Here is a 26,993-nt window from a genome sequence, read left to right as displayed (position 1 = left end):
CAGGCCGGAGAGGTGAACAGTGTCCGGCTCACCGGGGGCAGACACAGCGCCAGCAGCGGAGGCGGAATGAAGCCTCCAACCAGGATAACATAAGCCCCGCCCCCGCACTCTCCCAAATGTCTGCTTCCGGGACAGCGGGCAGAGTCAGCAGCAGCAGCCCCCCTCTCTTCCAGTGAGCCCTGGCTGCAGGCACCTTCACTTACAGCCGAGGTAAGTGAGCCTCTCACAACCATTTGCAACCTAAGGAGTGTGAATGACCTCACACCCAGTCCTGCCAAGTATCACGCATCAGACCTGACACTAACGCATTTCAGTGTGGTACTCCGCATTACCGCACTGAAATGCATTGTCACGCATACCCATGTGGCTCAGCTGAGCTGTAACTGTCACTGAAAGTGCTCCCTAAAACTATGAAATGCTGCAGAGTGGCGCCGCCCGTGATGGTTGCGCTGCTCCTGCAGCCTGCTCGGGGCTCCCAGTAGTGTTAAGACTGCTGCCAGGGTCACTCTCATACTCTCATTCAACTGCTACAATGTAGCACAATGTATTGCGATTCCCGGCGGGGCTCGGCTTCCATTGCCTGTCAAACTGACGTCATCGAGGTAGTGTGTCCAATGACTGACTGTCATTGGACGGCTCCTCCGCCCGGGACTCACAGGAGTCCGGACCGTCTGGATTATTTATCACCGGAGGCAGGGCTGGGCGGCAAACCGAATTGCCATGGCTCTAGGTGTTCTACGGCCTGAGCCTGCTGCAACCAGCCTCACAGAGTAGAGTCGCTGCCTGCAATTATGGAGATCCACCCACCACAGCTTCGAGGCCGGACTGAATTTCATCTGCGGCCCAAGTAGGTACTATGTCTGTGTGTGGTAATTGCAAATACCGACACCGGTTGACTCTAGGCTCTGTGGTCACCACTCTAATTCCCAAAGCAGATTTTATTTCTGCGCCAGCCCTCATATTAGACGAAGGTAAATTAACTCACCCGACCCCCAGAAGTACCCAGCAGAACGGAAGCCTCTCCGAGATGCAAACGGCCATTGCAGCCCCTGCCTCGTGACCAGGGCCCGGCCTCTAGTGCTTTCCTGTCTGTTTATGTAAAGGCCGAAGTCGCCTCAGGGAAGTCCGAGGCCTGTTGGCCCTGAGAGCCCATTGATGCCTGCTGCAGCGCCATCCCAGGCCTCAGCTTCTCTCTGTTGGCCCTGAGAGCCCATTGATGCCTGCTGCAGCGCCATCCCCAGGCCTCCGCTTCTCTCTGTTGGCCCAGAGAGCCCATTGATGCCTGCTGCAGCGCCATCCCCAGGCCTCCGCTTCTCTCTGTTGGCCCAGAGAGCCCATTGATGCCTGCTGCAGCGCCCTCCCCAGGCCTCCGCTTCTCTCTGTTGGCCCAGAGAGCCCATTGATGCCTGCTGCAGCGCCATCCCCAGGCCTCCGCTTCTCTCTGTTGGCCCAGAGAGCCCATTGATGCCTGCTGCAGCGCCATCCCCAGGCCTCCGCTTCTCTCTGTTGGCCCAGAGAGCCCCTTGATGCCTGCTGCAGCGCCATCCCCAGGCCTCCGCTTCTCTCTGTTGGCCCAGAGAGCCCATTGATGCCTGCTGCAGCGCCCTCCCCAGGCCTCCGCTTCTCTCTGTTGGCCCAGAGAGCCCATTGAGGCCTGCTGCAGCGCCATCCCCAGGCCTCCGCTTCTCTCTGTTGGCCCAGAGAGCCCATTGATGCCTGCTGCAGCGCCATCCCCAGGCCTCCGCTTCTCTCTGTTGGCCCAGAGAGCCCATTGATGCCTGCTGCAGCGCCATCCCCAGGCCTCCGCTTCTCTCTGTTGGCCCAGAGAGCCCATTGATGCCTGCTGCAGCGCCATCCCCAGGCCTCCGCTTCTCTCTGTTGGCCCAGAGAGCCCCTTGATGCCTGCTGCAGCGCCATCCCCAGGCCTCCGCTTCTCTCTGTTGGCGTAGAGGACTAGAGCTGCTGGCAATTAAGGGGATAAAAACTCAGTGACCCGAAACTTCAGAAGGAGTGTGAGTGCCCAGAATCTTAAAAATGAAGGCCCTGGTGCCTGCTTATGTATTCGGGAAATCACAACCTCTCATGCACGTTTAACAGGCAGGGATGAACTATAGTGGGACCCAGCCATAGAAGGTAATATTTAGCCTGGACCGAGGGCAGGGTTCTCAGCTAATCTTATTTTTATCCCGATACCTATTGTTTCAGAGAGGAGTAGTGTAAAAAGCACTGAGGCAAATGCTGCAACGCCAGAAGGGGGCGATGTACAGCTCAACAACTTTAAAGCTGGCGCACTTAAGGAGCAATCAGCAGCTCACTGACCACACAGGGCACAGTTACATATCAAAGGCTCACATCGAGGATATAACACCTTGATTGAAAACACAGACAGACACACGTCCATCAGCGCAAGGGCATAGACAGGCAACTCACCACCTCAGTGCCAAAGGAAGGAGAAAAAAATAGATTAGCTGTCTTTCCCTTACTGAAAAACCCAGCGAAAAAGAAATAAAGAAATTCACTTCTATTGAGCAACAAATCAGGCAATGTATATTAAACAATGCACACCTGGCAAATTACCACCAATTTGCAGGTGTCATGTGAAATGTCATCAACCAACTGTGCATCTGCCCCGCAGGTGCACTGTCAGGCCTGCCTCTCAGTGTATAAGAAACACTTACGGCTGTGCGGAGAATTGTTCCTTGCATAGCACTGAGTTAGCGAACTGTCACTTCATTTTCATTTTATTTGTAACACCACCAAGCGACAGGGTGACACAGTACTGATGCCACAGCACACCAGTACAGTGAGTAGGTTTGTGTAGCAGTGTTGCACTTGCAGGCTTCAATAAAATACAAAGCTCATTTGGCTCACTTCAAGGCACTACATGCTGCTTTGAAGGTCGGAATTTAAACTGTAATTGACGCCCAAGTGTCTTAGCAAGGTAGCTTAAGGAAAGTATTCAAGGTGGAAAACATGTGTTTCCGGAGCACCAAAACACTGTAGTTTCTGCACAGATCTCGTGCAAATGGAGCATGGCTTTTAACACATTCCACATAAGAACACTGCCTGATTGGAAATAGATAAACATGCTTCCCCTAGAGTGCACTGCTACCCCTAATATATCTGACGTCATTTTTTACGTTTTGATTGTGTATCCCAAGAGTACTGGTAGTTGTTGCTTTTAAAGCCAGGGGGACACTTTCTGTCCCAGTTCTGCCTGTGTTCTTGTTTAACAAAGTATACATTTTCTGTTAAATCCTGCATTTGTTTTAGTAGTTTCTACATTGTCTTGTGGAGTTTATGCTGCCATGGGGCCCGGCAGCCAGGCTGCTGAGTGTGGCAGGACATGCCTATTGCTGATGCTCCAGCTCGCCAGGCTCGCAAAAAAAGTAATTGCCTGAGACTGAGTGAAGTTATAATCTACTAGTTGCACTTGCTATGCTATAAAACTTGCTTTTTAGGCTAGCACGCAATCATGAATGCTCAGATCAGTTAGATCATCTTCTGAGCTGCTGCAGTGCCTGTCTGCCCTCTGGTACTGAAAACTGCAGTCACGCACTCTGTCACTGGTTAGAGCCCTTCTATTACTCGTGCTTTGCTGTAGTTTTAAGAACACCTTCTCGTTGCTCAAATTGGTGCAAGTTTCTGATATCTATATGTTTCCCTCGTCTTCGCTGCTTGATTTTGCTCACGAGAAGGCGTCACTCATAGTCATTGAAATATCACTCATAATTACACTGAAATTATGGAAATGTCACACATAGTGATCTGAAACCGTGGTAGCTATGGAGATTGTCAGCACCTTCTGTTGTGTTTGTAGAAATAGACTGAATAATCCTGGAGGGAATCTCTGCAGGAGCCGGGCTGAGCTGGGCTCTTCTATCCGGGGGCCCCTGGGGCTGAGCTGGGCTCTTCTATCCGGGGCCCCTGGGGCTAAGCTGGGCTCTTCTATCCAGGGGCCTCTGGGCTGAGCTGGCTCTTCTATCCGGGGGCCCCTGGGGCTGAGCTGGGCTCTTCTATCTGTGGTCCCTGGGCCTGAGCTGGGCTCTTCTATCTGGGGCCCCAGGGGCTAAGCTGGGCTCTTCTATCCGGGGGCCACCGGGGTTGAGCTGGGCTCTTCTATCCGGGGGCCCCTGGGGCTGAGCTGGGCTCTTCTATCGGGGGCCCCTGGGGCAGAGCTGGGCTCTTCTATCCGGGGGCCTCTGGGCTGAGCTGGCTCTTCTATCCAGGGGCCCCTGGGGCTGAGCTGGGCTCTTCTATCCGGGGCCCCTGGGGCTGAGCTGGGCTCTTCTATCTGTGGTCCCTGGGCCTGAGCTGGGCTCTTCTATCTGGGGCCCCAGGGGCTGAGCTGGGCTCTTCTATCCTTCTATCCGGGGGCCCCTGGGGCTGAGCTGGGCTCTTCTATCCGGGGACCCCTGGAGCTGAGCTGAGCTCTTCTATCCAGGGCCCGATGGGGCTGAGCTGGGCTCTTCTATCCCGGGGCCCCTGGGGCTGAGCTGGGCTCTTTCATCCGGGGGCCCCTGGGGCTGAGCTGGGCTCTTCTATCCATGGGGCTGAGCTGGGCTCTTCTATCCATGGGGCTGAGCTGGGCTCTTCTATCCGAGTGCCCCAGGGGCTGAGCTGGGCTCTTCTATCCGGGGGCCCCTGGGGCTGAGCTCGGCTCTTCTATCCGGGGAGCCTAGAGGGGCTTTCATTCCGGTCCTGGGGGTGTTTGTGGGAATCATTTGTGTTAAAGACGGGATCTGAGCACTGCATCTTACTGCACTACGAGGAATCTGTGCGCACTGCATCTTACTGCACCACGAGATATCTGCATGCTGCACTGCATTTTGCTTTACTGTGAGAAGTCAGTGCACACCGCATTGCTTTTTACTGCACTCTGATTCATCTGTGCACACTGAACTGTGTTTTACTGCACTATGAAAAATGTGTGCACACAGCACTGCCTTTTGGTGTACTTATAGTAATCAATGTGCACTGCAGTTTACAAGACAAAGGCAGCAAACGCCCATTCCTGTGCACTGCATAGAGGTCACGGAGTCAGTACTGCCATTAGCATTATGTTTTAACCTAAAACTAAACAGTGAGCCTTGATAAACTGGATACAGAGGGGGCCAAAATGTAAAATACGTGTTGTAGAAAAGTAGGATCTGCTTCTGCGGTTGCCTCCACTTTTTGACTGGTGCTTTGCTGTTTCTGGCTAGTCTGACTGTGATCCTGCTAATCAGGACCCCAGTCTCTGTGCTCTCTCCACTAAATTGGTTATGGTAAGTACTTGGGTACATCCCAGATTGGTTACTGGTGTGCTCTTATAAGTCTTTAGTATATTGTATTGTAATTGCATTTATATAGCACTTACTACCCTTGACGAGGCGTCAAAGCGTTTTTTCGGCGAGTAGCACACTACTCTGGAACCCATAAAGGAGTGATGGTGAATTGGTATAGTGAAATATGACATTTGAGAAGTGGACACGTTAGTCTGTTATTTTGATTGAAATGATAGTGGGGGGATAGAAGAGTGACAGATTTAGGCTTTTTTTGTTTGTTTTAGAGGTCATTGCAGTAGGAGGAGGCTTGGGATGAGTAAAAAGGGGTGTGGAGGGGAAGAGTCAGAGAGAAGAGTTTAGAAAGGCTTGTTTTGGGGGATCGGTATAGTAAAGAGGTGTCAGATGGTGCAAGGAGGGGTAGTGTAAGGGAGAGTCTAGAAAGGGCTATTTGGGGGGTTATAGCAGTGGTATGGGGTTTGGGATGAATGGGAGAGTGGATGTAGAGGATACATTGATAGAGGTATAGGGTGGGAAATAGGGTAATGCATTGGATATTGCTGAGTTAGAAGAAAATAATAAATATATAGATCCATAAGTACATGGAAAGTATATAGACGTATAAAGGAAGTAAGTATATGTAGATTAAAGATATTGATAGAGGTTTACGGTGAGAAATAGGGTAGTGCTTTGAATATGCTTTTTTTGGAGAAAAGTAATATAGATTCAAGTAAATTGAAGGTATATAGATGCATAAAGGAAGTACATTTATGTAGATTAAAGATAAGAGGAGGTGAGACCTGTCCAGGGGTGCAGAGGAGTTGAGGCCTCTCCAGGGGTTCAGAGGAGGCGAGGCCTGTCCAGAGGGGTGCAGAGGAGGTGAGGCCTGTCCAGGGGTGCAGAGGAGATGAGGCCTGTCCAGGGGTGCAGAGGAGTTGAGGCCTCTCCAGGGGTTCAGAGGAGGTGAGGCCTGTCCAGAGGGGTGCAGAGGAGGTGAGGCCTGTCCAGGGTTGCAGGGTAGGTGAGGGGTGCAGATTAGGTGAGGCCTGTACAGGGGGTGCAGAGGAGGTGAGGACTGTCTAAGGGGTGCAGATGAGGGGAGGGGTGCAGAGGAGGTGAGGCCTGTCCTGTCCAGGGGGTGCAGAGGAAATTAGGCCTGTCCAAGGGTGCAGGGGATGTGAGGGGTGCAGAGGAGGTGGGCCTGTCAAGGGGTGCAGAGGTGAGGCCTGTCCAAGGGGGAGCAGAGGAGGTAAGACCTGTCCAGGGATAGAGAGGAGGTGACGCCTGTCCAGGGGTGTAGAGGAGGTGAGGCCTATCCAGGGGGTGTAGAGGAGGGGAGGCCTGTCCAGCGGGTGCCAAGGATGTCTTGTCCATGGGGCTTGGGGGTGGGTGTAGCGTAGGCGAGGCCACGAGGGTGGAAACGAGGTGAGGCCTGTCCAGGAGGGTGCAGAGGAGGTGAGGCCTGTCCAGAAGGGTGCTGAGGAGGTGAGACCTGTCCAGGAGGTGCAGAGGAGGTGAGGCCTGTCCAGCGGGTGCAACGGATGTCTTGTCCATGGGGCTTGGAGGTGGGTGTAGCATAGGTGAGGCCTTCCGTACCAAAGCTGGTACAGAGGAGGTGAAGCCTGTCATGTGCTGAGGGGTGCAAAGGAGGTGGGGCTGTGTAGATGGGTGCAGAGGAGGAGTGGCCTGTGCTGTGCTTGGGGTAGTTCAAAGGAGGTGGGGCCTGTCCAGGGGGTGAAGTGGAGGGAAGGCCTGTCCTTTGCTTGGTTGGTTTCAGAGGAGGTGGGGCCTGTCTAGGAAGGATGCAGAGGACACGAGGCCTGTCCAGGATGGGTGGAGAGGAGGTGAGGCCTTTCCTGTCCAGGGGGTGCAAAGCAGGTGAGGCCCGCACAATGGGTGGGGAGGAAGGGATGTGTGTCTTGTGCTGGGAGTTCAGAGGAGGAGGAGCCTGTCCTGAAGATGTGAAAAGATGGTGAGGACTGTCCGGGGGCTGCAGAGGAGGTGAGGTCTGTTCAAGGAGTTGCAGAGGAGGTGAGGCTTGTCTTGGGGGTACTGAGGAGATGAGACCAATCCTGCCCAAAGGGGCGCAGAGGAGGTGAGGCCTGTCTAGGGGGTACTGAGGAGATGAGGCCTGTCCTGCCCAGGTGGGTGCAGAGGAGGTGAGGCCTATCCTGCCCAGGTGGGTGCAGAGGAGGTGAGGCCTGTCATATCCAGACGGATCCAGAGAAGGTGAGACCTATCTAAGGGGTGCAGAGTAGGTGAGGACTGTCCTGGGGGGAGGCGGGGGTGTGTGCTGGGGAGGTGACACCGGTCCTGTCCAGGGGGTGCAGAGGAAGTGAGGCCTGTCCAGAAGGGTGCAGTGGAAGTGAGGCCTTACCTGTACAGGGGGTGCAAAGCAGATGAGGCCTGTCCAGGAGGTGAGGTGGAGGAAAGGCCTGTCTTGAGCTGGGGGTACAAGGGAGTTGGAGCCTGTCCAGAAGGGGTGAAGAATTGGTGAGTCCTGTCCGAGGGGCTGCAGAGGAGGTAGGGCCTGTCCAAGGAGGTGCAGAGGAGGTGAGGACTGTCCAAGAGATGAAGAGGAAGGGAGGCCTGTCCTGAACTTGGGGGGAGGGGATTCAGAGGAGGTGGGGCGTGTCTAGGAGGGATGCAGAGGACATGAGGCCTGTCCGGTGGGGTTGCAGAGGAGGTGAGGCCTTTCAGGAGGGTGTAGAGGAGGTGAGGTCTGTCAACGGGGAGGGGAGTGTTGGGAAGGGGAGGTCTCTCCAGGGCATGCAGGGGAGGTAGGGCCCATTGTTGGAAAGTGGCTTAATAGTTGTGGTAAATATTTATCTACCACTGGCAATAATACCACAGACACAATATAGGGCTCAGAATAGGTCTCAGAAAAGTATTTCCATGGTCAACCCTTGGTAGCTTGGCTGTGAGCAGGCAGGCTTAACTTCAGAGACAGGTATGTAACGCATTTAAAAACACCAATCCAGTAAATAATTAAGACACAACCCACAATAAAAATCCAACACCAATTTATAAAAAATGGAAATATGTTTCTCTTTTAAATGACATCAAAACAAAAAATCTAATGTTGGTTACCAGAGATGTGATTTTTTAAAGATTAAATACTTTCTAGTGCTCAGAAACCAATAGAGCCACTTCTGTACATTTGGTCGCCTCTGACTTGGACAAGGTCATAGTTTGAGGCTGACGAGATCGATCCCTGGTTGGATACACTAAGTGGGACGCCCCGGCCAAGAGCTTTGTTAACCTGTAGCTTGCACGGAGCCCACTCTTTATTCCTCTTGAAACAATTAAAGGGCTGTAGTTCAGATAATGCAGCAGGCGCAGTCAGTCAGAATGCCGGGCCTGATGGAGCAAATCAAATGTCCTGCTTGGCAATCCTTCTTCGTTTCTCAGTTTCAAGCAGCAGAGCTGAGAGGCATTGCACTCTCAGAAACTTATTCAGTGTTCTCTGGGGTCGCACAGGAGGGCACTCTTGTCCAATGAGGTTCAGGGCAACACCCCAGTGCATGACCATTTCCTCCAAAGTGTGGCACAATGGTTTCCCAGAAAGCACTATTTCTCCAAAATGCAATATGGCTGCAGAGAGACATAAGCTGACTAAACCACCCTCCAGGATGGCTCATCTCCAAAATATCCCTCCCCCTGGCCTCTGCACATTCCTTTCTTACACCTGCCATCTGGCTGGATTCAGAGGGTAGAAGTGTAAATGAAACTGGCTTCTTCTGCCTGTCCCCTCCTTCTTTTGAAGATCATGATTTACGACCCCTCCCCCTTGCTCTGGCATCCCTATGCAGCAGAACTCTATTGTCCCAGAATGGCTCTTCACCACAGGTGAGCGAGAGCGGGGTCTGTATCCTGATCCTCCCCAGGGCCAGGCTCACCTCCTGGTCCCCACCAGGCCACGGATCATGCTCTGCTCCTCACCGGGCTCATACGCTGGTCTTCTGGAGGCCCTGGCTCACATCTTGGTCCCCACCAGGCCCCGGCTCACATCCTGATCATCCCCGGGCCCCGGCTCACATCCTGGTCCCCACCAGGCCCCGGATCACATCCTGGACCACACCATGCCTCTGGCTCACATCTTGGTCCCCACCAGGCCCCGGCTCACATCCTGATCATCCCCGGGCCCCGGCTCAATCCCAGGTCCCAGCTCACGCCCTGGACCTCCCAAGGCCTAGCTCACATGCTGGCCCCTCACCAGCCCGGGTTCTCATCCTGGTCTTCCCCAGGCCCTGGCTCATGCCCTCGTCTTCCAAAACACAAAACAACCCACAAAAAAATGACTGCTCCCATGAATTAATTTTGCAGCTCAATTAGAGTCCCAAATTTACAAAATACAGAGGTGAGCTCACTGAAACCAGAAGAAGGACCACCATTTTAAGAAAGTACAAATATCAATTAATTTCTTTTTTGTACAATTTTTTTTCCCAATGTGTTATTTCATTACAGAATGAATCCAAATCAAGCAATAAAGCAAACACAATAAATAGTGGAATAAATGCCCCACATACTCCTACATACCTTCAATCAAACAATACAACAAACACACACATTTTACACATCCTCTAGTGTCAAACATACCCAAACATTCTTAATTTGTTCCAAGCTCATCATGCTTCCAGAGTTAGATGTAGCACAAGTATTCTGTCCCAGTCGTCCTCCCTGGAAAAGAATGGAGGACCAGATGGCAAGAAATTGACGGGACAGACTACAAAACGCCTCGTCTTCACCAGACCCCGGCTTATTCCCTGGTCCAGCCCATGCCCTGGCTCAGTGCCCTGGTCCCCCCCCCCAGGCCCAGGCTCAGTGCCCTGGTCCCCCCCAGGCCCCGGCTCAGTGCTTTGGTCCCCCCCAGGCCCCAGCTCAGCATATTGGGCCATACCAGGCCATGCAAAAGGGAAAGAGCAAGCAATGCATCCTGGTCCATACCAGGCCTTTCAAAGGAGCGGAAGAGATATCGACGCAGCTGTACTGCCATCTCTTCCATGTCACTGAAGGGAGACCGGCTGTATTGCCTGGTCCTTGCCTGGCTCTGTGATGGAGGGTGAAAAGCCATATCGTACCTTTCCAACCTCACCACAGCCACTGAAGCTCCCAACACTTCACTACACGCGCACCTTGGTGAATGGAAGCATCATCGAGGCAGTCCTCGAAAGTCTTTTATCTATGTCTTCTCTTGTAGTTTTTCTGATGGCATCTTCATCTGTAGCCACACTGGGTCCATTGTAATGTGATGCAATTTCCTATAAGCCATGGACATCATTAGGCTTAAAGGGATGTGATGCCATCAGAAAAACTACAAGAGAAGACATAGATAAAAGACTTTCGAGGACTGCCTCAATGATGCCAGGAATTCCCAGGAATCTCAGCCACTGGTCATTATATCGCAACAGACCGCCTTCCTCCACGGACCCATGAGGCTTCCTCACCCAGATACAAGGCCACTAACGCGTACCGCCACCTACAATTACACACTAAAAGGGACCGCGTGCTCCTAAAGGTCAAGGCTCATTGATCCTGGGCACAACACGTGTAAAAACCAGAATTATGAGTGAATCCGTACCCGCACTACAGAACTGCAGGAGTCATCCAAGCAGTTCCCTCGAGTCCTCACTGTGCACTGTGCCTTATAGACACAAACGGTGATGTATCCTTCATAGACTTTACTCAATGTGATGTTTTGTAATCGGGTTCACTACACTGTATTGAATTTGAATTTAAAAATACTTGTAGAGCGCACGTACACTGAGTCAGTTCATGGCGCTGGTGAGGTCCCTGGGTGAGGATAAATAGGAGAGCTAGGTGCCAAAGGCCTGCTGGAATAATAACGTTTTTAGTGACCTCCGAAACTCCATGTAGGAGGAAGAGAGTCTTAAAGGTAGGGGGAGGTCATTCCAAAAGGTGGGTGCAAGTACGGCAAACTTCTGCCCCCCTGCCTGCTTCTTTTTGAACCGGGGCGTAGTTAGTAAGGCTAGGCTAGAGGAGCGGAGGTCCCTAGAGGGAACATAGGGAGAGATTGCCGAATTGATAAAGGCAGGGGCTGTGCCCGCTCTTGCTTGAAAAGTCAAGCACCCTAGCTTGAACCTGGCTCGTTGTTTTATGGGGAGCCAATGTAAGCTCCTAAGCAAAGGGGTCGAATGATGGGACCTAGGCAGGCCAAAGACCAGGCGGGCAGCCTAGTTTTGTACTAACTGTAGGCGCTGCAAAGCATAAGCAGGAGCTCCGTTATAAATGATGTTGCCATAGTCAATCTTTGACAGGACCATGGCCATCAGGATCAGCTTTAGAGCAGAGGTGGAAAAGAATCTGGCAACTTTCCGAATAACTCGTAGTGTAAAGAAACAAGAAGAGACCACCGAATTGATGTGTGAGTGGAGGGTTAATTTGTTGTTAAGTATAATCCCGAGGGTTTTAACTGAACAAGAAGGGAGAGGAGGGGGTCCAAGCGAAGAGGGCCAGAAGGAAGATGACCAGGGATTGGCAGCACCGCCCGTCGCCACAAGTTCTGTTTTATCCGGATTGAGCTTTAACTGATTGATGTTCATCCAGTCTCGGATAAATAGCATGACAGACTGGAAACTGCCAACCCCTGAAGGGGAGAAAGATCAAAAATGAGTTGAAGATCATCTGCATAGTTATATACAGTGACCTCCATATTCTGTAAAGCAAATACCAGTGGGAAAATATAAAGGTTAAAAAGTAAAGGGGAAAGAGCAGAACCCTGAGGGACACCACAGTTGACAGTGCGTGGAGAGGCCGAGAAGGTGCCTAGATGGACTGTCTGATTACGGTCCTTCAGGAAAGACTCGACCCAGGCAAATGCAAGCCCCCCTATCCCCGCCGCCCTGACCCATGATAGCAGGATGTTATGGTCCACGGTGTCAAAGGCGGCGGATAAGTCCAATAGGACCAGGATCTTGGGGGTGTTGGCGTCGAGTCCTTCCCTAAGTTGGCCCATGACCGAAATCACCACCTTCTCGGTAGAATGTCGAGGTTGGAAACCAGCTTGACATGGGGCCAGATAGTTGCTGTCCTCAATAAAGGTGCTTAGGATTTGAGACACATGCGTCTCCGCCACCTTACCCAAGTAGGGGAGCAGGGATATGGGGCGGTAGTTGGCTAGGGAGGAAGGGTCAGCCCCAGGCTTCTTTAAAATGGGGATGATGGTGGCCGATTTAAATGCAGTGGGAACTACACCTTTAGTGAAAGTATTGTTTAAGACGGTGAGAGCGGGGGCAGGACAGGCCAGGAACACCTGGGCCAGAATACGGGCTGGACACGTGTCAGAGGGAGACCCAGATTTTACACGCTTAAGAAGCGGAGGGAGGGAGGGACTCACTGGTTAGCGCCGGAATACAAGTAAGGCACTGGGTGTTCTGTGGCGGGGGACAATCTGATGAAGAGTTTGATGGAGAAGGAATGCGAGCTTTTATTTGCGCAACTTTCTCAATGAAAAACTCGTTTAGTGAGTTGCACAATGACTGGGAGGGTATAATCGTAGGTGAAGGCCTGTCTGATAGGGCTAACTCATGGACTGTAGCAAAAATTTCACGTGGCTGGCATTCTGCTGCCAGAATGCGTTGGGAAAAGTAATCTTTCTTGGCCGCTTGGATGGCTTTTTTATACTCTGCTAGCAAGGTGGTATAGTGAATTTTGCTAGTAGAGCAGTATTTCAACCTCCAAGCCCGTTCAGCTTGACGGACAGTTAACTTGAGTGCTTTCAGAGCAGGAGTGAACCACTTGTTAGCATGGTGGTGGTGATTTATGGTAACCTTCTTTAAAGGGGCCTTTTCATCCCGAAGGTGGATTAACCAGCTGTCCAAAGTGGCCAGCTGTTGTTGAGGAGGTGTGTCAGTGAGATCTGGGCAGGTGGCAGTTAAGGACTCGCAGAAGGCAGAGATATCAACACGATTCCAACTTCTAACCCAACGGTTTTAGAGCCACGGGGGACATTTTGCGCGCGCAGGTCCAGGGAAAAAGACAATAGATGATGATCGGACCATACGCAAGGAGCGATGGACAAGTTAGTAGTAGGTAAATTAAGGGTCCATATTTGGTCTAAAGTATGTCCCCGAACATTTGTTGGGGCACGGACGTGCTGAACGAAATTTAAGCTTAATAGTAAAGAAGTGAAGTCCTTAGATGTGGGGTCTTCTGAGGGATCATTGGGCCAAAAATTAAAATCGCCGAGCACAAGAACAGACGCATTATTGACCACTAAAGGGGCCAATAACTCGTGAAAAGCAGGAATGAACTGGGAAGGGGTATGAGGAGGACGGTATACCAGCACACAGGTCACAGGGGACTTGGGTAAAGTAGAGCGTGCGACCAGGCAGTCCGCTGTAGGTAAAGAGGGGGATGCTAGTGTTTGAAACCGGAGGTTGTCACGGAAAATTAAGGCAACCCCAGCACCGGTTTTGCCATCCGGTCGGTCAGCTCGTAAGATGGAATAAGAGGGAGGAAGGGCCGCCAGGACACTAGGTTGGGAATCAGGACGATACCATGTCTCAGTTAAACATAGTATGTCGGGGCTGTCGCTATCAAGGAGGTTGAAAATCTCCTGCTGGTGCGCAACTGCCGATCTAGTATTTAGTAGGGTGATGGAGGTGCCCGGGTGCGGGGAACTGCTAGGGGGTGGGGGCAGGGGGTTAGTTATCTCTAGTGAGGAAGGGGAGCGAGTAATACCTAGGGCCAGGATGTGAGAGGCGGTTGTTGGGTCTATGGGGTAAGTTTTACACAGGGATAACAGGTACCTGGATGAGTATCCAATGGAGGATCGGGCATGGTGGCAGGCCCCGGGACCCGTGCGATCACGGGCGGGCACAGACGGGCTTTCCTTTGGCGCGCCTTAGGCAATCCGCCGGCGCGCCCGCTGCGCCCGTCCGCTGCGCTCCCGGAAGCACATTGCCTTATGTACCCTGTCCCACCCGAGCACTGGACCGCTAACTCCGGCCAGGCTCGTGGAACTTGATGCACATAAGGGTGACAACAAGAACACTAACAATGTTTCAGGGGAGGACATTACATTCTCCAAATCTCTACAAAGTTAATCCTCTTGCAACATAACTGGCGAGGGAAAGCGCCCCCTACTCTGACTATGATTGTGGTTGCTGCTTGAACAGGGCTCACATCCCAGTCAACCAAAACCCCAATTTCTAACAGTGGGATTATGTAGCGAATGAAAAGCAACATAACAAAATGTTGAAAGGTCAGGTTAAAAAGACCATTAACCATTGGCTGGATACAAGGTTGAGTTTATGGAAAAGAACATGGAGGGGGGAGGTTACAGAAGCAGTGGGTGATTTTACTTTGATTACTGATGACTTAGACAAAAGGAAAATAAAATCTGATAAGAAAGAACAACAACAAGGATGAGAAAAAAGAGATGGGAGAGAAGGAGAGGGGTTATGAAGAAGAAGAATTTCTAAATGATTTGTTGGTTGAGAGACCGTCTCCATATAATGAGGCTTGTATGGAAACGGTAGAGAAAGGTGCAGGAGAGCGAAGCGTAAGGATAGATGAAGCAGGACTTAGCTCAGTTGCCTCAGTTGAGCAAACAAAAGAAACTGATATTTTAAGACAAAAAAAATGTCACTAGAAGAAATTATAAATGGTACGATTGGCTCAGAGATGACAATGTTGTATAATGAAGAAGAATTTTAATATTTGAATTTGGAAACGTCAAAGTGTGCATGTGACGCTTATGAGAAACTTGAAGACTTTTCAAAAAAGAGCATATTGTGAATTCAGCAATATGAAGTGTAACAATTGTACCATTAAAAACACATCTAAGAAAACTAATAAGTACAATAAGAGATCGGGATGATGAGAAGAAATAATAAAAATAAATGGACAACGAAGGGGAGAAAAACACAAAGGAAAAGTATAGAAATAGGGAATGCTGATGAATGTGGTTCAGAATCACAAACACTTGATGTAAAAGAGTTTCCATTGAGAAGTGCATGGAGGAGCGTATGTTTATGTGCCGTGGTCGAGAGCTGATCTTTATACATTCACAACAAATTTCCACATGCTTAGAAGCAACCAGAAAAGTGGTGCTCGGAGGGGGAGAAGATTGTAACTGGTTTGAAGGTGCTGTGGATGGGTTTGAATCTGGTCTTTAAAATATTTGTCCCAAGAGATTTCTGGAATGAGTTAAATTAGGTTGTAACCAATTTGGTTGTAAACTGGCCAGTTGAAGAGTCACAGAGTGAAGCGCCTCAAAATAACCCAAGATTGTTTGCAAAAGTATAAAGAGTTAATCATTTAATTTAAAGACAAGTCAATTGATCAAAAATAATGAGAGCGACACAAGTTCGTGCAGATTTACACAATATAGCAAAGTCGGAGAACGGACAGAAGAGGGCGTGTGTGGTTTCGTGTCTGCCTGTATTTTAGCGTTGCATCCAGAATTTTATTTTCTCAAGGTATCAGTTTTACTAACCATGACAATATAGATACCTAAAATATTAATAATGTGCAGAATAAGACACACCCCTTGCCATGCTTGCATCAAACTGGGAAACGGGAATATGATTCAAATGGCACAGAATGGGATGTCACAGCCAATGGTCCCAGCCCAATTGGCCTCTGTGCCGAGCATGCAGAATCAAAGGCTGTTAAATCGGAGCATGCCTTCAGTCCCGATGGCCCCACAGCCCAATATAGAAAAGAACGTCAAATTCTCAACAAATTCCGGATTTCAACAGAATCCTTCAGTGATTAATAAGGATTTTCTACAACTTGCATGTACACTAGGAGTTTCTACTGGAGTGAATCAGACACAACGTCTGTGCCTGAGACGGGTGAAGGATTGCATGCTTGGTGCAGTCCTAGAGGTCACCCAGAGTGGCCCTTTTGTAAAAGAAGAAGTAAATGGGAATCCGGCATCACTTTTAATCAATAAATGTGCCTCCCGTTCCACAGTCAGACTGACAGGAACTCCCAACCCACCCCTCTTGGGAAAGGAGTCCAAGTTGTAGACATTTCTAATAAACAACTAATAAGCTGACAGCAAATGTTCCCGTACAAATTGTGTCAATGATGAATGGCCACAAACTTAAACTGTGATTAAGATCCAGTTATTATGTTAGGGAATAACCTTGTAAAATAACTTGTGTAATTTACTGTACACCGGATAGTGTTGGTATTCAAACACAATGAGTAGACTCTATATTACATTCGGCAGCACGCGAGTTAATTTGTTTTCAGGCTTTACGTAAGAGTATTTAACTCCAGATTTAAATTGCACGAAAAATCAAGAGGCTTGGGATTTTACAGGAAAGAAATCTGGATTGATTGGAAGTGCAGAGCCAGCTTAAATCCCGGTGAAACCGAATGCAGTGTGTCCACGCACTCCTCGGTACAACGTGAATCAGAGGCGGGCATATACCTGTCATTGATAAAATTATTAAGCAGGACATTCTAAAAGAAGAGATATGGAGCACATGTAACTCTACTATCACAGGAATTAAATAAACAAGTAGAAAAAGAAGGATAATAAAAGTTCTGAGAAGAATTAATACTATTGTTGTCCCGTGTTGATGTGTTTTATGGTAGAACATGCAAGATCCAATGCCAATCTCTTGCTTTTAGGTGAAGAGTCATAATCTTAATTATTATTTATTTTGTAGGTGTGGTTTATTAAATTACATTTTGTTGTGCCATGTTTTCATGAACATTAGTTGATTGCTGTCATTTTTACCTCATCATGAACCATGTCAATAATGTGGTCTCTCAATCTAAAAATGTATAAAATGACTGTTTTGGGATATTTGCTGGAATTGTTTTATTTTATACTTTTCCTAAAGGCAGACTACATGTCAGTCCTCTTACTGATTTTGTACTTAAGAACTTTTCCTTGATTTTTAACTAAGCAGATTCTATATCAGTTTGCTATTTGATATTATAGAAAAAGGTTTTCTTATTTCTTAGCACACATTTGTTGTGTTGGTCTATTGATTCTACATCTAGAGTTATTTCTAAGTCTGGCTTTTGATGAGTAACCATGTTTATGCCTTCAGTAATTATTTTAAACTTTTAATATAGCTTTGAAGATTGTTGTACCTCTAAAGGAAAGGGCCTTTACCAAGGGAACAGTCCTTTAAAGGCAGTATTGCCAGCGACGGCTGACTATAAGGTCATTACACTGTTTGCCCCATGAGGGTAGAATGTGTTAATTAATAAAACAACGGTGTACCATAGACCGAGGGGCTTGAAACACCTCCGGTACTCCGAACTGCTGTAAGTGTGAATGTTGAACAGTTAACACCCGCATGCAGGACCACAGTGGTTAATTGTTGAACATTCAAAGCAATAGCTGTGAAAGCAGGTTGAAGTCAGCCCCCGGTTCTCTCTGTACTCGGCTAAACTGCTTTTCATAATTCAGGTGAGCATAGGAGATGCAGGAGATGAGCAGAACCCCCCTCCTTCCGAGACGCCAGTGACACTGCGAGCTACGGGAGGAGGAAGGGGGGAGGCTCCTGTGTGCCCTTCTGCAGGCTGTATCTTCTGCCTTCTCCTGCCCAATCCATGTATTTTGGAGAGGCAGAAGCTGTGTATAAGGACATTGTAATGTTGAGAGTAGCGGGCCTATATCAGGTTGTATAGGCAGCTGCTGCTCCGTTGTCTTCAATGGATCTCAACATTTCAATGTTCTAAGCTTTGTCTCGTAAAGGATTTATTCCAAATTCTAGTCCTTGGGTCACCATCCTATATGGCTCATAAGACACTGGCCCTCCACATCATCCCTTCAGATAAGTTATAGATAAAAAGCGCCAACACATTGATGCCTTGTTGCTTCCATTGCTCAGCATTCAAACTCTGCATCAGCTTGAACTTGAATTGCAGTTTCTCTGAGAGCATGGTTTCTATGAATCTAAGAGTCTGGTTGACTGATTTATGAAGTGTGGGCAGAATTATGTACAAGGACATTAACATACCTTTGCAAATAAGATTGTTTTGATTTGCAAGTTTCATGGTCTGTAAATGGAAAGATAGGGGTTATGAAGACGTGGACTGGGTTGTTAGGGTTTGTTCTCTGAAACTGTGGGTGCACTCTATATTCACAGAGACCTTTTCCAGAAAGGGATCATGGTTCTTGGTGAACCAAAAAACTATTTATTCATTAACCATAGTTTCTTCACAATGGCCTCCACTGAACAAGAGATTCTTTTGTTTTGGAAGTTTAGGAAGGTTATTTGTAAAGTGTGATTGTCGTGTAATGCAAAATTATTTCTTTACCTCCTTTCAAGGTATTCTGGGATGACCAGGCAGTGCAGCGTGGCTGCCAACCTTGGGGGAACAAAAAATAAAATAATTGTCAGGTAAGGATTCCTATAACTCTACGTTTCCTTTTCCCCTGTTTCTTCTTTCTCTATTTCCTTTCTTGGTCTCTGTTTTTTTGTCTCTTCACTTCAACAGTTGACTCCCTCTGTGCACTATTCTTGTTGTTATCAAACTTCTGATAATAATATGATGGAGCCACATTCCTCCTGGAAATGTTGGGGGTGTAGTGCCGGTCCAATTCCTTTTTAGGTCAGTTTTGCCCAGCAGTTCCTTAACTATTGGCACATTTGTCTTCTCTACACCACGTGATACTCTCCCCCCTCTGATTGTTCTTTTGGCATCTATTCTCTCTTGATCTGACTTCCATCTCTGTACGTCCTCCTAAACTATCCTTTTCTGTCTTATCTACTACAAGCAAAAGACACAGTATATGTGCGTGGACACACATGCACACAAGGCTTGCTTTAGGGTGGTGCAACCGGTGGAGCCGCACCTGGTGCTGACCTTGGGGGCACTGTGTTTAGAAGTAACTTATGGGTTCACAAGCATCTGCTGCACAGTTTCCTGTGCTGGAACATGTGGTGAAAGTGGAAGATAGCCTTTTTTCTCTTTCTTCTGTTTTGTGTTTTTCTAGACCCTTTTTCGTTTTCTTTACTGTTGTGCTGTTTTTTTCTCTTTTTCAGGTGTTGCAGTGCCTGGGTCCTGTTGGAGGAGCATGATGAGTTCTGGGCCACCAAGTAAGTCCTTATCATCCGCACAATTTGAAATAGTGAATTCCACTGAGCTAACTGGACACAGCGTCAGTCTACAGTGGCAATTAAAGCAGTGATTACAACAAGGTGAATTCCTTTGTTCAATAAAATGTCCCTTCCTAGATCACTGGAAAAAGGAATATATTAACAGTCTAGGTGGGCAGGGGAGTAAATAACATCTGATAATTCATTAAAATTATTACAAATATCTAATTGTGATGCCAGCCTTTGCCATAGAAATTGACATTTTTTAGTGTTGGCTGCTTCTGAGTATCTGTGTCACAATATATGTGCAACTTGTGTTTCTTTCTTTTCTCTCACATCCATGAGCTCCAGTAATCCAAAGCTCCCGATCTACAGTGTCCCCGAGCTGTTTCACCACTATCAGAAATGATACTCAATTGATTTCCTATCTTGTTTTTGTCCATACTTTCTTTGTGCAAAGTATAAGGTCACAAATATTTTTTCTTTGTGTTCATTTACAATTTTTGACTCCATTTCTACAGGTGACTGAAGCATGAACAGAAAAAAGAAGGTTTAAATTTAGTGAAACACAACGTAAAGGATTATTTCAAGGAAAGTTAAAACATTCTCGAGCTCTTAAGAAGAAACACATTCTATGTGCCAGGAATGGTGAGGATGTGGTGCAGAAGAAAATGGTGAATGTGAAAGTTGTCAAATCTCTATAGTAAAATGGCCATAAATGTTTATCAAGTGTCAGGAACTGAGATTGAGGAGAACATTGACCACAATTGATACCTACACAGTGCACTTGAGAAAACTCAGTGTTGTAAATTCTGTTTGATGGTTTATGAGAAATGCTTTGGAGACGCAAACCCTCCCCAACAGATCAGCATCCGTAGACGTGTTGTGATGTGACAGAACCGTCAAAAAGACTAATATCCTTGGTTTACTAGCGCAAGCTTTTGTCTTTGTCTCCTAAAGATGAGAGGAGAGAAAAGGTTGTTTAAAAGAAAGTCATTGTAAATACTCTTTCTCAGATGTCGTTACAGCAAAGATGCTGGATTATCATATCCAATATAGGAAGATTTTCCCCCACCAGCTCTGTCTCTTGGTTTGATTTTCCCCCACCAGCTCTGTCTCTTGGGTTGATCCGAGTGGTTTCAAAGTGTCCTGTAACTCCAAAGTGGATCATGTACCTGTCTTAACCACTGAACCAAAAAGCATATTCTGGCACATAAAGTATAAAAGGGGGAAGTGTTACGCTATTGATAATTCATAAACCTCCCTGGCATGCCCTAATCATCTGTCATTACTGGTATGAACGAACATACCTAACAGGCAAACACTAAAGGCCAAAGACCTTAAAACTCCTAAATCAAATGTGATAAACTAGAATAACTAAATAAGACTAATTAAACTAGAGGGAACTCACCCGGGCATAACTTGGAGAAAATGAATCCATGTGAGGCATCTTAATCAATACAAGGGGCTCCTCAATAAAAGTTAATAAGACCAGTTAGATCGGTGCCTTTAAAGGTAGGAAAATGATCTCCAGGTAAAAACTATCATTAGTTAAATATATGTTAAGAAGAGCATCTGAAATGTATTTTAGAAGTTAATGCTGAGTTGTAACATAAACAAGTACACAATCAGAAATCAAATTCAGTCTTAAGATGGCATGTATCCAGGAGCAAAGCCAACTCGGAGAAACAAACAACTCGAATAAGAGCAATGACTGTGAGAACAGCTTTAGTTATCAATCCCACCTCACTAAACATGAGAAAACTAGCACTGGACGAAAACCCTATCAGTGTTCTGAATGCCAGAAACTCTTCAATCACAAATCCAGCCTTACGGTACATGAAAGAACCCACACTGGGTATAAACCTTATCAGTGCTCTGAATTCTGTAAAAGCTTCAGTAGCAAATCCAATCTCACTTCGCATGAAAGAACCCACACTGGGCAAAAACCTTATCAGTGCCCTGAATGCCAAAAAAGCTTCAGTTTTAGTTGCAGTCTGATTCAACATCAGGGAACTCACACTGGCCAAAAACCTTATCAGTGCTCTGAGTGCCAGAAAAGCTTCAATCATAAATCCAGACTTACTGCACATGAAAGAACCCACACTGGACAAAAACCTTATCGTTGCTCTAAATGCTTTAAAAGCTTCAGTCATAAATCTAGCCTTACTGTACATGAAAGGACCCACACTGGACAAAAACCTTATCAGTGCTCTGAATGCGGGAAAAGCTTCAGTCATAAATCCAGCCTTACTGCACATGAAAGAACCCACACTGGGCAGAAACCCTATCAGTGTTCTGAATGCCAAAAAGGTTTCTATCACAAATCCGGTTTAACTCAACATGAGAGAATCCATACTGGGCTCAAACCCTATCAGTGCTCTGAATGCCAGAAAAGCTTCAGTCGGAAAATAACTCTCACTCACCATGAGAGAATTCACACTGGGCAAAAACCTTATCAGTGCTCTGAATGCTGTAAAAGCTTCAGTCATAAATCCAGCCTTACTGCACATGAAAGGACCCACACTGGACAAAAACCTTATCAGTGCTCTGAATGCTGTAAAAGCTTCAATCAGAAATACAACCTTACTGTGCATGAAAGAAACCACACTGGGCATAAACGGTATCAGTGTTCTGAATGCCAAAAAGGTTACTATCACAAATCCGGTTTAACTCTACATGAGAGAATCCATACTGGGCTCAAACAGTATCAGTGCTCTGAATGCCAAAAAAGCTTTGGTCAGAAATCCAACCTTACTGTGCATGAAAGGACCCACACTGGGCATAAACCATATCAGTGCCCTGAATGCCAGAAAAGCTTCAGACTGAAACAGACTCTCACTCACCATGAGAGAACTCACACTGGGCAAAAACCTTATCACTGCTCTGAATGCTGGAAAAGCTTTGGTCAGAAATCCAACCTTACTGTACATGAAAGAACCCACACTGGGCTCAAACCGTATCAGTGCTCTGAATGCCACAAAAGCTTCAGATTGAAAACAACTCTCACTAGACATGAGAGAACTCACGCTGGGGTAAAACCTTCTTAGCTCTCTGAATGCTGGAAAAGTTTCACTTGGAAATCTAGTCTCACGCAACCTGCGAGAACTTACCTGGAAAAAACCTTGTCATTGTTCTAAATGCTAGGGAAGGGTCTGCTGGAGATTCAGTTTCATTCAACAAGAGAGAACCCACATCGTGAAAGAAAATGATCCGTGCTCTCAATGTGACAAAAACTTCAGTTGTAAATGTAACCTTTCCACATAAGAGAGACATTGTGGGAGAATAAAAGGTGCTCACTGTCAACCCTGAGGAGGAGCTTTCAGCATCGCAAAACATTTACATGAAGGAGCCACAAAGAGATCAATCCATTGATTGTCCAACAAACCATCTACTGAGAAAAGTACACAACGTGGGATGGAAATGCTTGAATTAACCTCATTCTTTTGTAACTATTTGTGGCCTCATTCCATTCAGCGTGTTGTGTTTGCTGAGTGTTTATAAGCAATGACTGACCCACAAAGTCCATTTGATCCTGAACTTTGAGGCCACGCCCCCAAGGGTCTGGAATGTATGTAACCTCAAACTGTTTCCAGCCTTCGTGAGCCTCACCAGGGGGCTGCAGCAGGAGTCCCTTTGTCGTAGGTCTCTATGTGACCAACATCTGTTCATGTCTGTACCACGTAGGGCTGATCATTGAGAAAAACTAAAGGTGATGGATGAACTGGTAGTTAATCTCGGCAACCTCTAGCCACATCATTCTCTAGTCCTGTGAAACTACAGACGAGGCCAGCCATATGCAAACCACTCTTGGCCCCACCCTAAATAGTCCTAATGACTTCTGTTCCAAAAGGACACAGCCTCGTATTACAAGGATCCACACGAGTGGCCTCTTTCCATCTTTTTGTTTCAAATGGAACCTGGTATCCCCTTAACCATGCCTCAGGCCTGCCACGTTCCATGCTTTGGCTCTTATCATCAACCTTGAACCATCTCCATAACTTGGAAGCTCCGAAGACTACGCAGCTGTTGTAACTGCTTGAAGGTTCACACATTTTGATGGCCGTGGATTCAGGTTCAACTTGATGACCCAACTCTACTTTGTGGGAATTTTGCACTTCAAGCCACTTCTGTGCAGCTCGTCGCCTTCTGAAACTGATTCAGCCAAAAACCTTGCATCAAATTTCAGTGTTAATCATCTCCAGAGACTAAACTTATCTTTGTCCTTTCGAGCATAGCTACCAAAGTCAGCTACAATTTTGTAGGTGACTTCCTGATTGATTCAGTGGAACTGCTTGTTTTTATTCATTTACCTTTTTGTTTGGTTTTGACAGTTGTTTTTGCTAATTAATAATCCTTAAATCACAGCCCACCTTTAGATTTTGCTTCTGAATAATTATTAATTATTAAATATTCTTTTTGATCTAAACTTGGTTTGAATCTTAAAGTTCCTTGCCTATTTTTAATACACTGTATTGAAATGTGTGACTTCCACTGTTTTGCTTTACCTTCGAGCGTGCCTTAGGCCATACTGCTCAAGCCACGTTACCAAAAGCGAGCTAAGAACACTTTAGTAGAAGACACATTTAGCTTTGGTGGCCAAAGTTTGGGGAAAGCAAAGCAGGCTGACTCTAGAAAGCACACTACCTAGCTGGAAAGGTTACTCTCTTAGGTGGCATCTGCACCACCTGTAGATGCAAAAATCAAAGATTATGAGGGAAGCTGTTGGTATCTATGCCCCCAGAATTTGAGACTGCCACCCTCTCTCAAACTGTTGAAAGAGCTAAAGATGCACCCATCAGAGATTCATGTCTCAGCAACTAAGACTGCTCACTCCTGTCATTCAACACTCACACTGTTACCTGAATCACACTCCCTGTGCAATGTACAAACTTTTACATAAACAAGTTGTGTTGTGCTTTGTGAAGAGTCTTTCACCCCCTTTATATGTAAATGATTTTCTGTGATCAGACACCCCAGGCTCCCATCTCTTCTAGTGCGGATGATAATGTGAGAACTGTAACGAGATCACAAACAAGGGCTGTATTGAGAAATAATCGTCTTTCAGGTCACACAGTAGTTTGTAGTTCTTTATTAGTCTTTTAAATGTACATCCCCCACTCCCGTTCCAAGGAAGAGTATAGCTTACGAAGCGCGACTCTCTTGTGGCCCGCTCCCCTGATTAAGTCCATAAGAACAGAAACAGAGTTCAATTTCCTGAAGAAGCGCAGAAGCAGGTAAACTAGAGGGGTCGAGAAGCAGTATTAAATGTATTAACAGCATTTTTTCAACTTCCACTCTACCCATGGGTCGATATTTGCAGGGAGGCCCAGAACAACAGGGAGCTGCAAACCTTGGATATCACAGAAGTTGCCCTGTATACGTTCTTTGTCGGTGTGGTAAGTTCATCGCTTAATACCTGAAGATGTCGGGGTTCCACCCCAGTGCTAATTGGGGCAGTACTTCCTGTTCTAAGTTGTTAGTTTGCACATGGGATATAACTGGATTGGGTCCAATTTAGCCTTAGTCTAGAAGCCCTACCAAAATCGTCTAGAACATCCATCACCTGTGGTAGATATGAATGCACGTTCCTGAGGTACACAAATGCATCATCAGCATACAGTGATATGTCCTTTCAATTTGGCTCACTCTGTATACTGATTGCTGGGTCCTGTGAACGAAACAAGGCAGGAAACAGATCCATGGCTAGGGCAAACGTAATCGACAGCAGGCATCTTTGCTGCATGCTTCAAAATAAACTGAGATCTCTGCCTGTCCGAATGCGGGCCAGCGGGTTGGTGTAGAGGAGATTTATCCAGTGTAATATTTCTGGGCCTAGTTCCATGCACATCAGCACTTTCGTTAAGTAAAACTACTCCAGGGTGTTGAAGGCCTTCTCTATATCTAGTGAGACTGCTGTGTATGGAGGCAATTCATGAAGATTATTTTTTATCTGCCTTAGAGGCGCCATAGGTTAAGACATATTTTTCTCCCAGGTACAAAATCATTCTGGTCTTGGTGCCAATGTAGAGAGGCAGGGGAGCCACCTGTTTGCAGGGACCTTCCTGCAAATCTTGTGGTTAGTGTACAATGGCCAGTAGGAGCGTAGCTCCAGGGGCTCCCTGTTGGGCTTAGGCAGTACCAATATCATAGCTCCCATAGGGATCACGGTAATGTGCCCTCCTGCCGGGCCTGTTGGTACATTTGGAGTAGCTTTGGAGAGAGGGTTGCTCTGTAGCTGAAGTAAAAGTCCACCGGGAAACCCGTCCATCCCAGAAGTTTTGTTGCACGCGATCTAGTCAATCATGAAGCCAATTTCCAGGGTTTCATCTGGTGTATGTCCCTGAAGGGGGTTAAGTCTGGGGATCGACAGTCTATTCAAATACTCATCTAATTTGGGCGCTTGCACTCCCAACACAGCCTAGTATACAGCCATCTGGTGCTACAGGAAAGCCTGGTTTATATCTGCTTGTACATTCTGTGAGAAGTTGGCCCGATATGCAGTGTTCACTATTCTAGCGACCACTATGCATCGTTCCAAACGACCTTTATGGTGATTGGTTGTAAGTCAACCTTAGACCAGCTATCCTAGTAGCGTGGATACGAGCAGTCTTCGGGCTAAACTCTAGAGGGCGTGTTAAGCCAGCTGTTATACCATCACATACCCCTTGAACACCAAGTGAAAGGACACCACACAAGTGTTATGAAAATAAACAGTATATTTATTAGAATCACAACAGCCCTGGACTCTTTATGAGGACAGGGTACTAAGCACAGAACAAAACTCTTAGGAAAATACTTCAAGTGCACAATCAATACAAGTGCCCGAGGGCACGGAAAGTTTAGTGGTCTCGGGCGGACCCGATAAGGCAAGTCGGAAGCGAGGGACTCGGGATCCTTAAGTAAGGAGGATATGCAGGCACCGAAATACCGAAGTTACCTAGCCACAAGGGCTGCGGCTGCACAAGTCTTACAGGCGTCGGGGGTCTTCGCTGACGAGCCAGGAGCCTGAAGGAAGGAGTTGCTGGCCGGCGACCAGTGGAGAATAGTTCGTAGAGATCCAAGCCTGGATCAGAGATAGATGACACCTGAAAGCAGAGGGGACCAAGTTCGTACTACTAGCCAGTAGTCAGAGGGTACCAGGAGGGCACCAGATGATCGTCACCTCGACTAGGTGAGTGGGCGACGCTAGGCTCTGCAGTCTCACGGACCAGGAGGCATTGTCGGCGACCAGGATGGAGGTGCGAGCTGTCCCACGAAGGTTGATGCTGTCGGCGTCGCTGGGCCCAGGATTGGGGCAACAAGCCTTGGCAGATTTCAGGGCCACGTGGTGGGCCTAAAATGGCGTCTTGAGTGGACCAGGAGGGTCCGGGGTGCTCCTCTCGCAGAAGGGAGCAAGGGCCAGTCTGGAGCAACCAGACCAGCAACGTTGGTTGTCGTTTGTCGTCAAAGAGTCACAAGCCAGCGGCTAGTGATCGGACAACGGGCTGAACAGCGAAGCAGAAGGGCCCCACGCAGATCGTGGAGATGCTGGGAGGCTGCACTTCGGTGCTGGAGCTGCTTAGGGTCGGGGCTTCTCGGACCCCAGAGCACTCACCAGAGGATTCCTTCGGTGGTCGTGCTGATTAAGAAAGTGTGCAGGTTTTGATGATGGCCGGTCCCTGGAGGTCTTGTCGCACCCACAGAT

The 26,993-nt window shown here is 47.6% G+C and overlaps 1 protein-coding gene across 2 annotated transcripts; it reads left to right on the top strand.

Annotated features, from left to right (window-relative positions):
• The first annotated feature begins 92 nt into the window (after positions 1–92).
• Positions 93–23,735, top strand: LOC147738133 (uncharacterized). 2 transcript variants are annotated; one of them, XM_086952147.1, is made up of 4 exons: positions 93–210; positions 18,536–18,607; positions 19,253–19,306; positions 19,828–23,735. In XM_086952147.1, exon 4 carries the CDS (start codon positions 20,959–20,961, stop codon positions 22,354–22,356), a length of 1,398 nt encoding a protein of 465 aa, XP_086808273.1. In that variant the 5' UTR covers positions 93–210; positions 18,536–18,607; positions 19,253–19,306; positions 19,828–20,958; the 3' UTR covers positions 22,357–23,735. The 2 variants fall into 2 exon arrangements, with proteins under 2 accessions (XP_086808273.1, XP_086808274.1); XM_086952148.1 differs by having other exon boundaries at positions 137–210; positions 19,253–19,408.
• Positions 23,736–26,993: the final 3,258 nt, after the last annotated feature.

This window comes from Lissotriton vulgaris, chromosome 1_1 (genome assembly GCF_964263255.1).
Source record: "Lissotriton vulgaris chromosome 1_1, aLisVul1.2, whole genome shotgun sequence".
Taxonomy (NCBI): domain Eukaryota; kingdom Metazoa; phylum Chordata; class Amphibia; order Caudata; family Salamandridae; genus Lissotriton; species Lissotriton vulgaris.
Note: the sequence above shows the minus strand (reverse complement) of the source record. Positions and strands in the feature narration are given on the sequence as shown.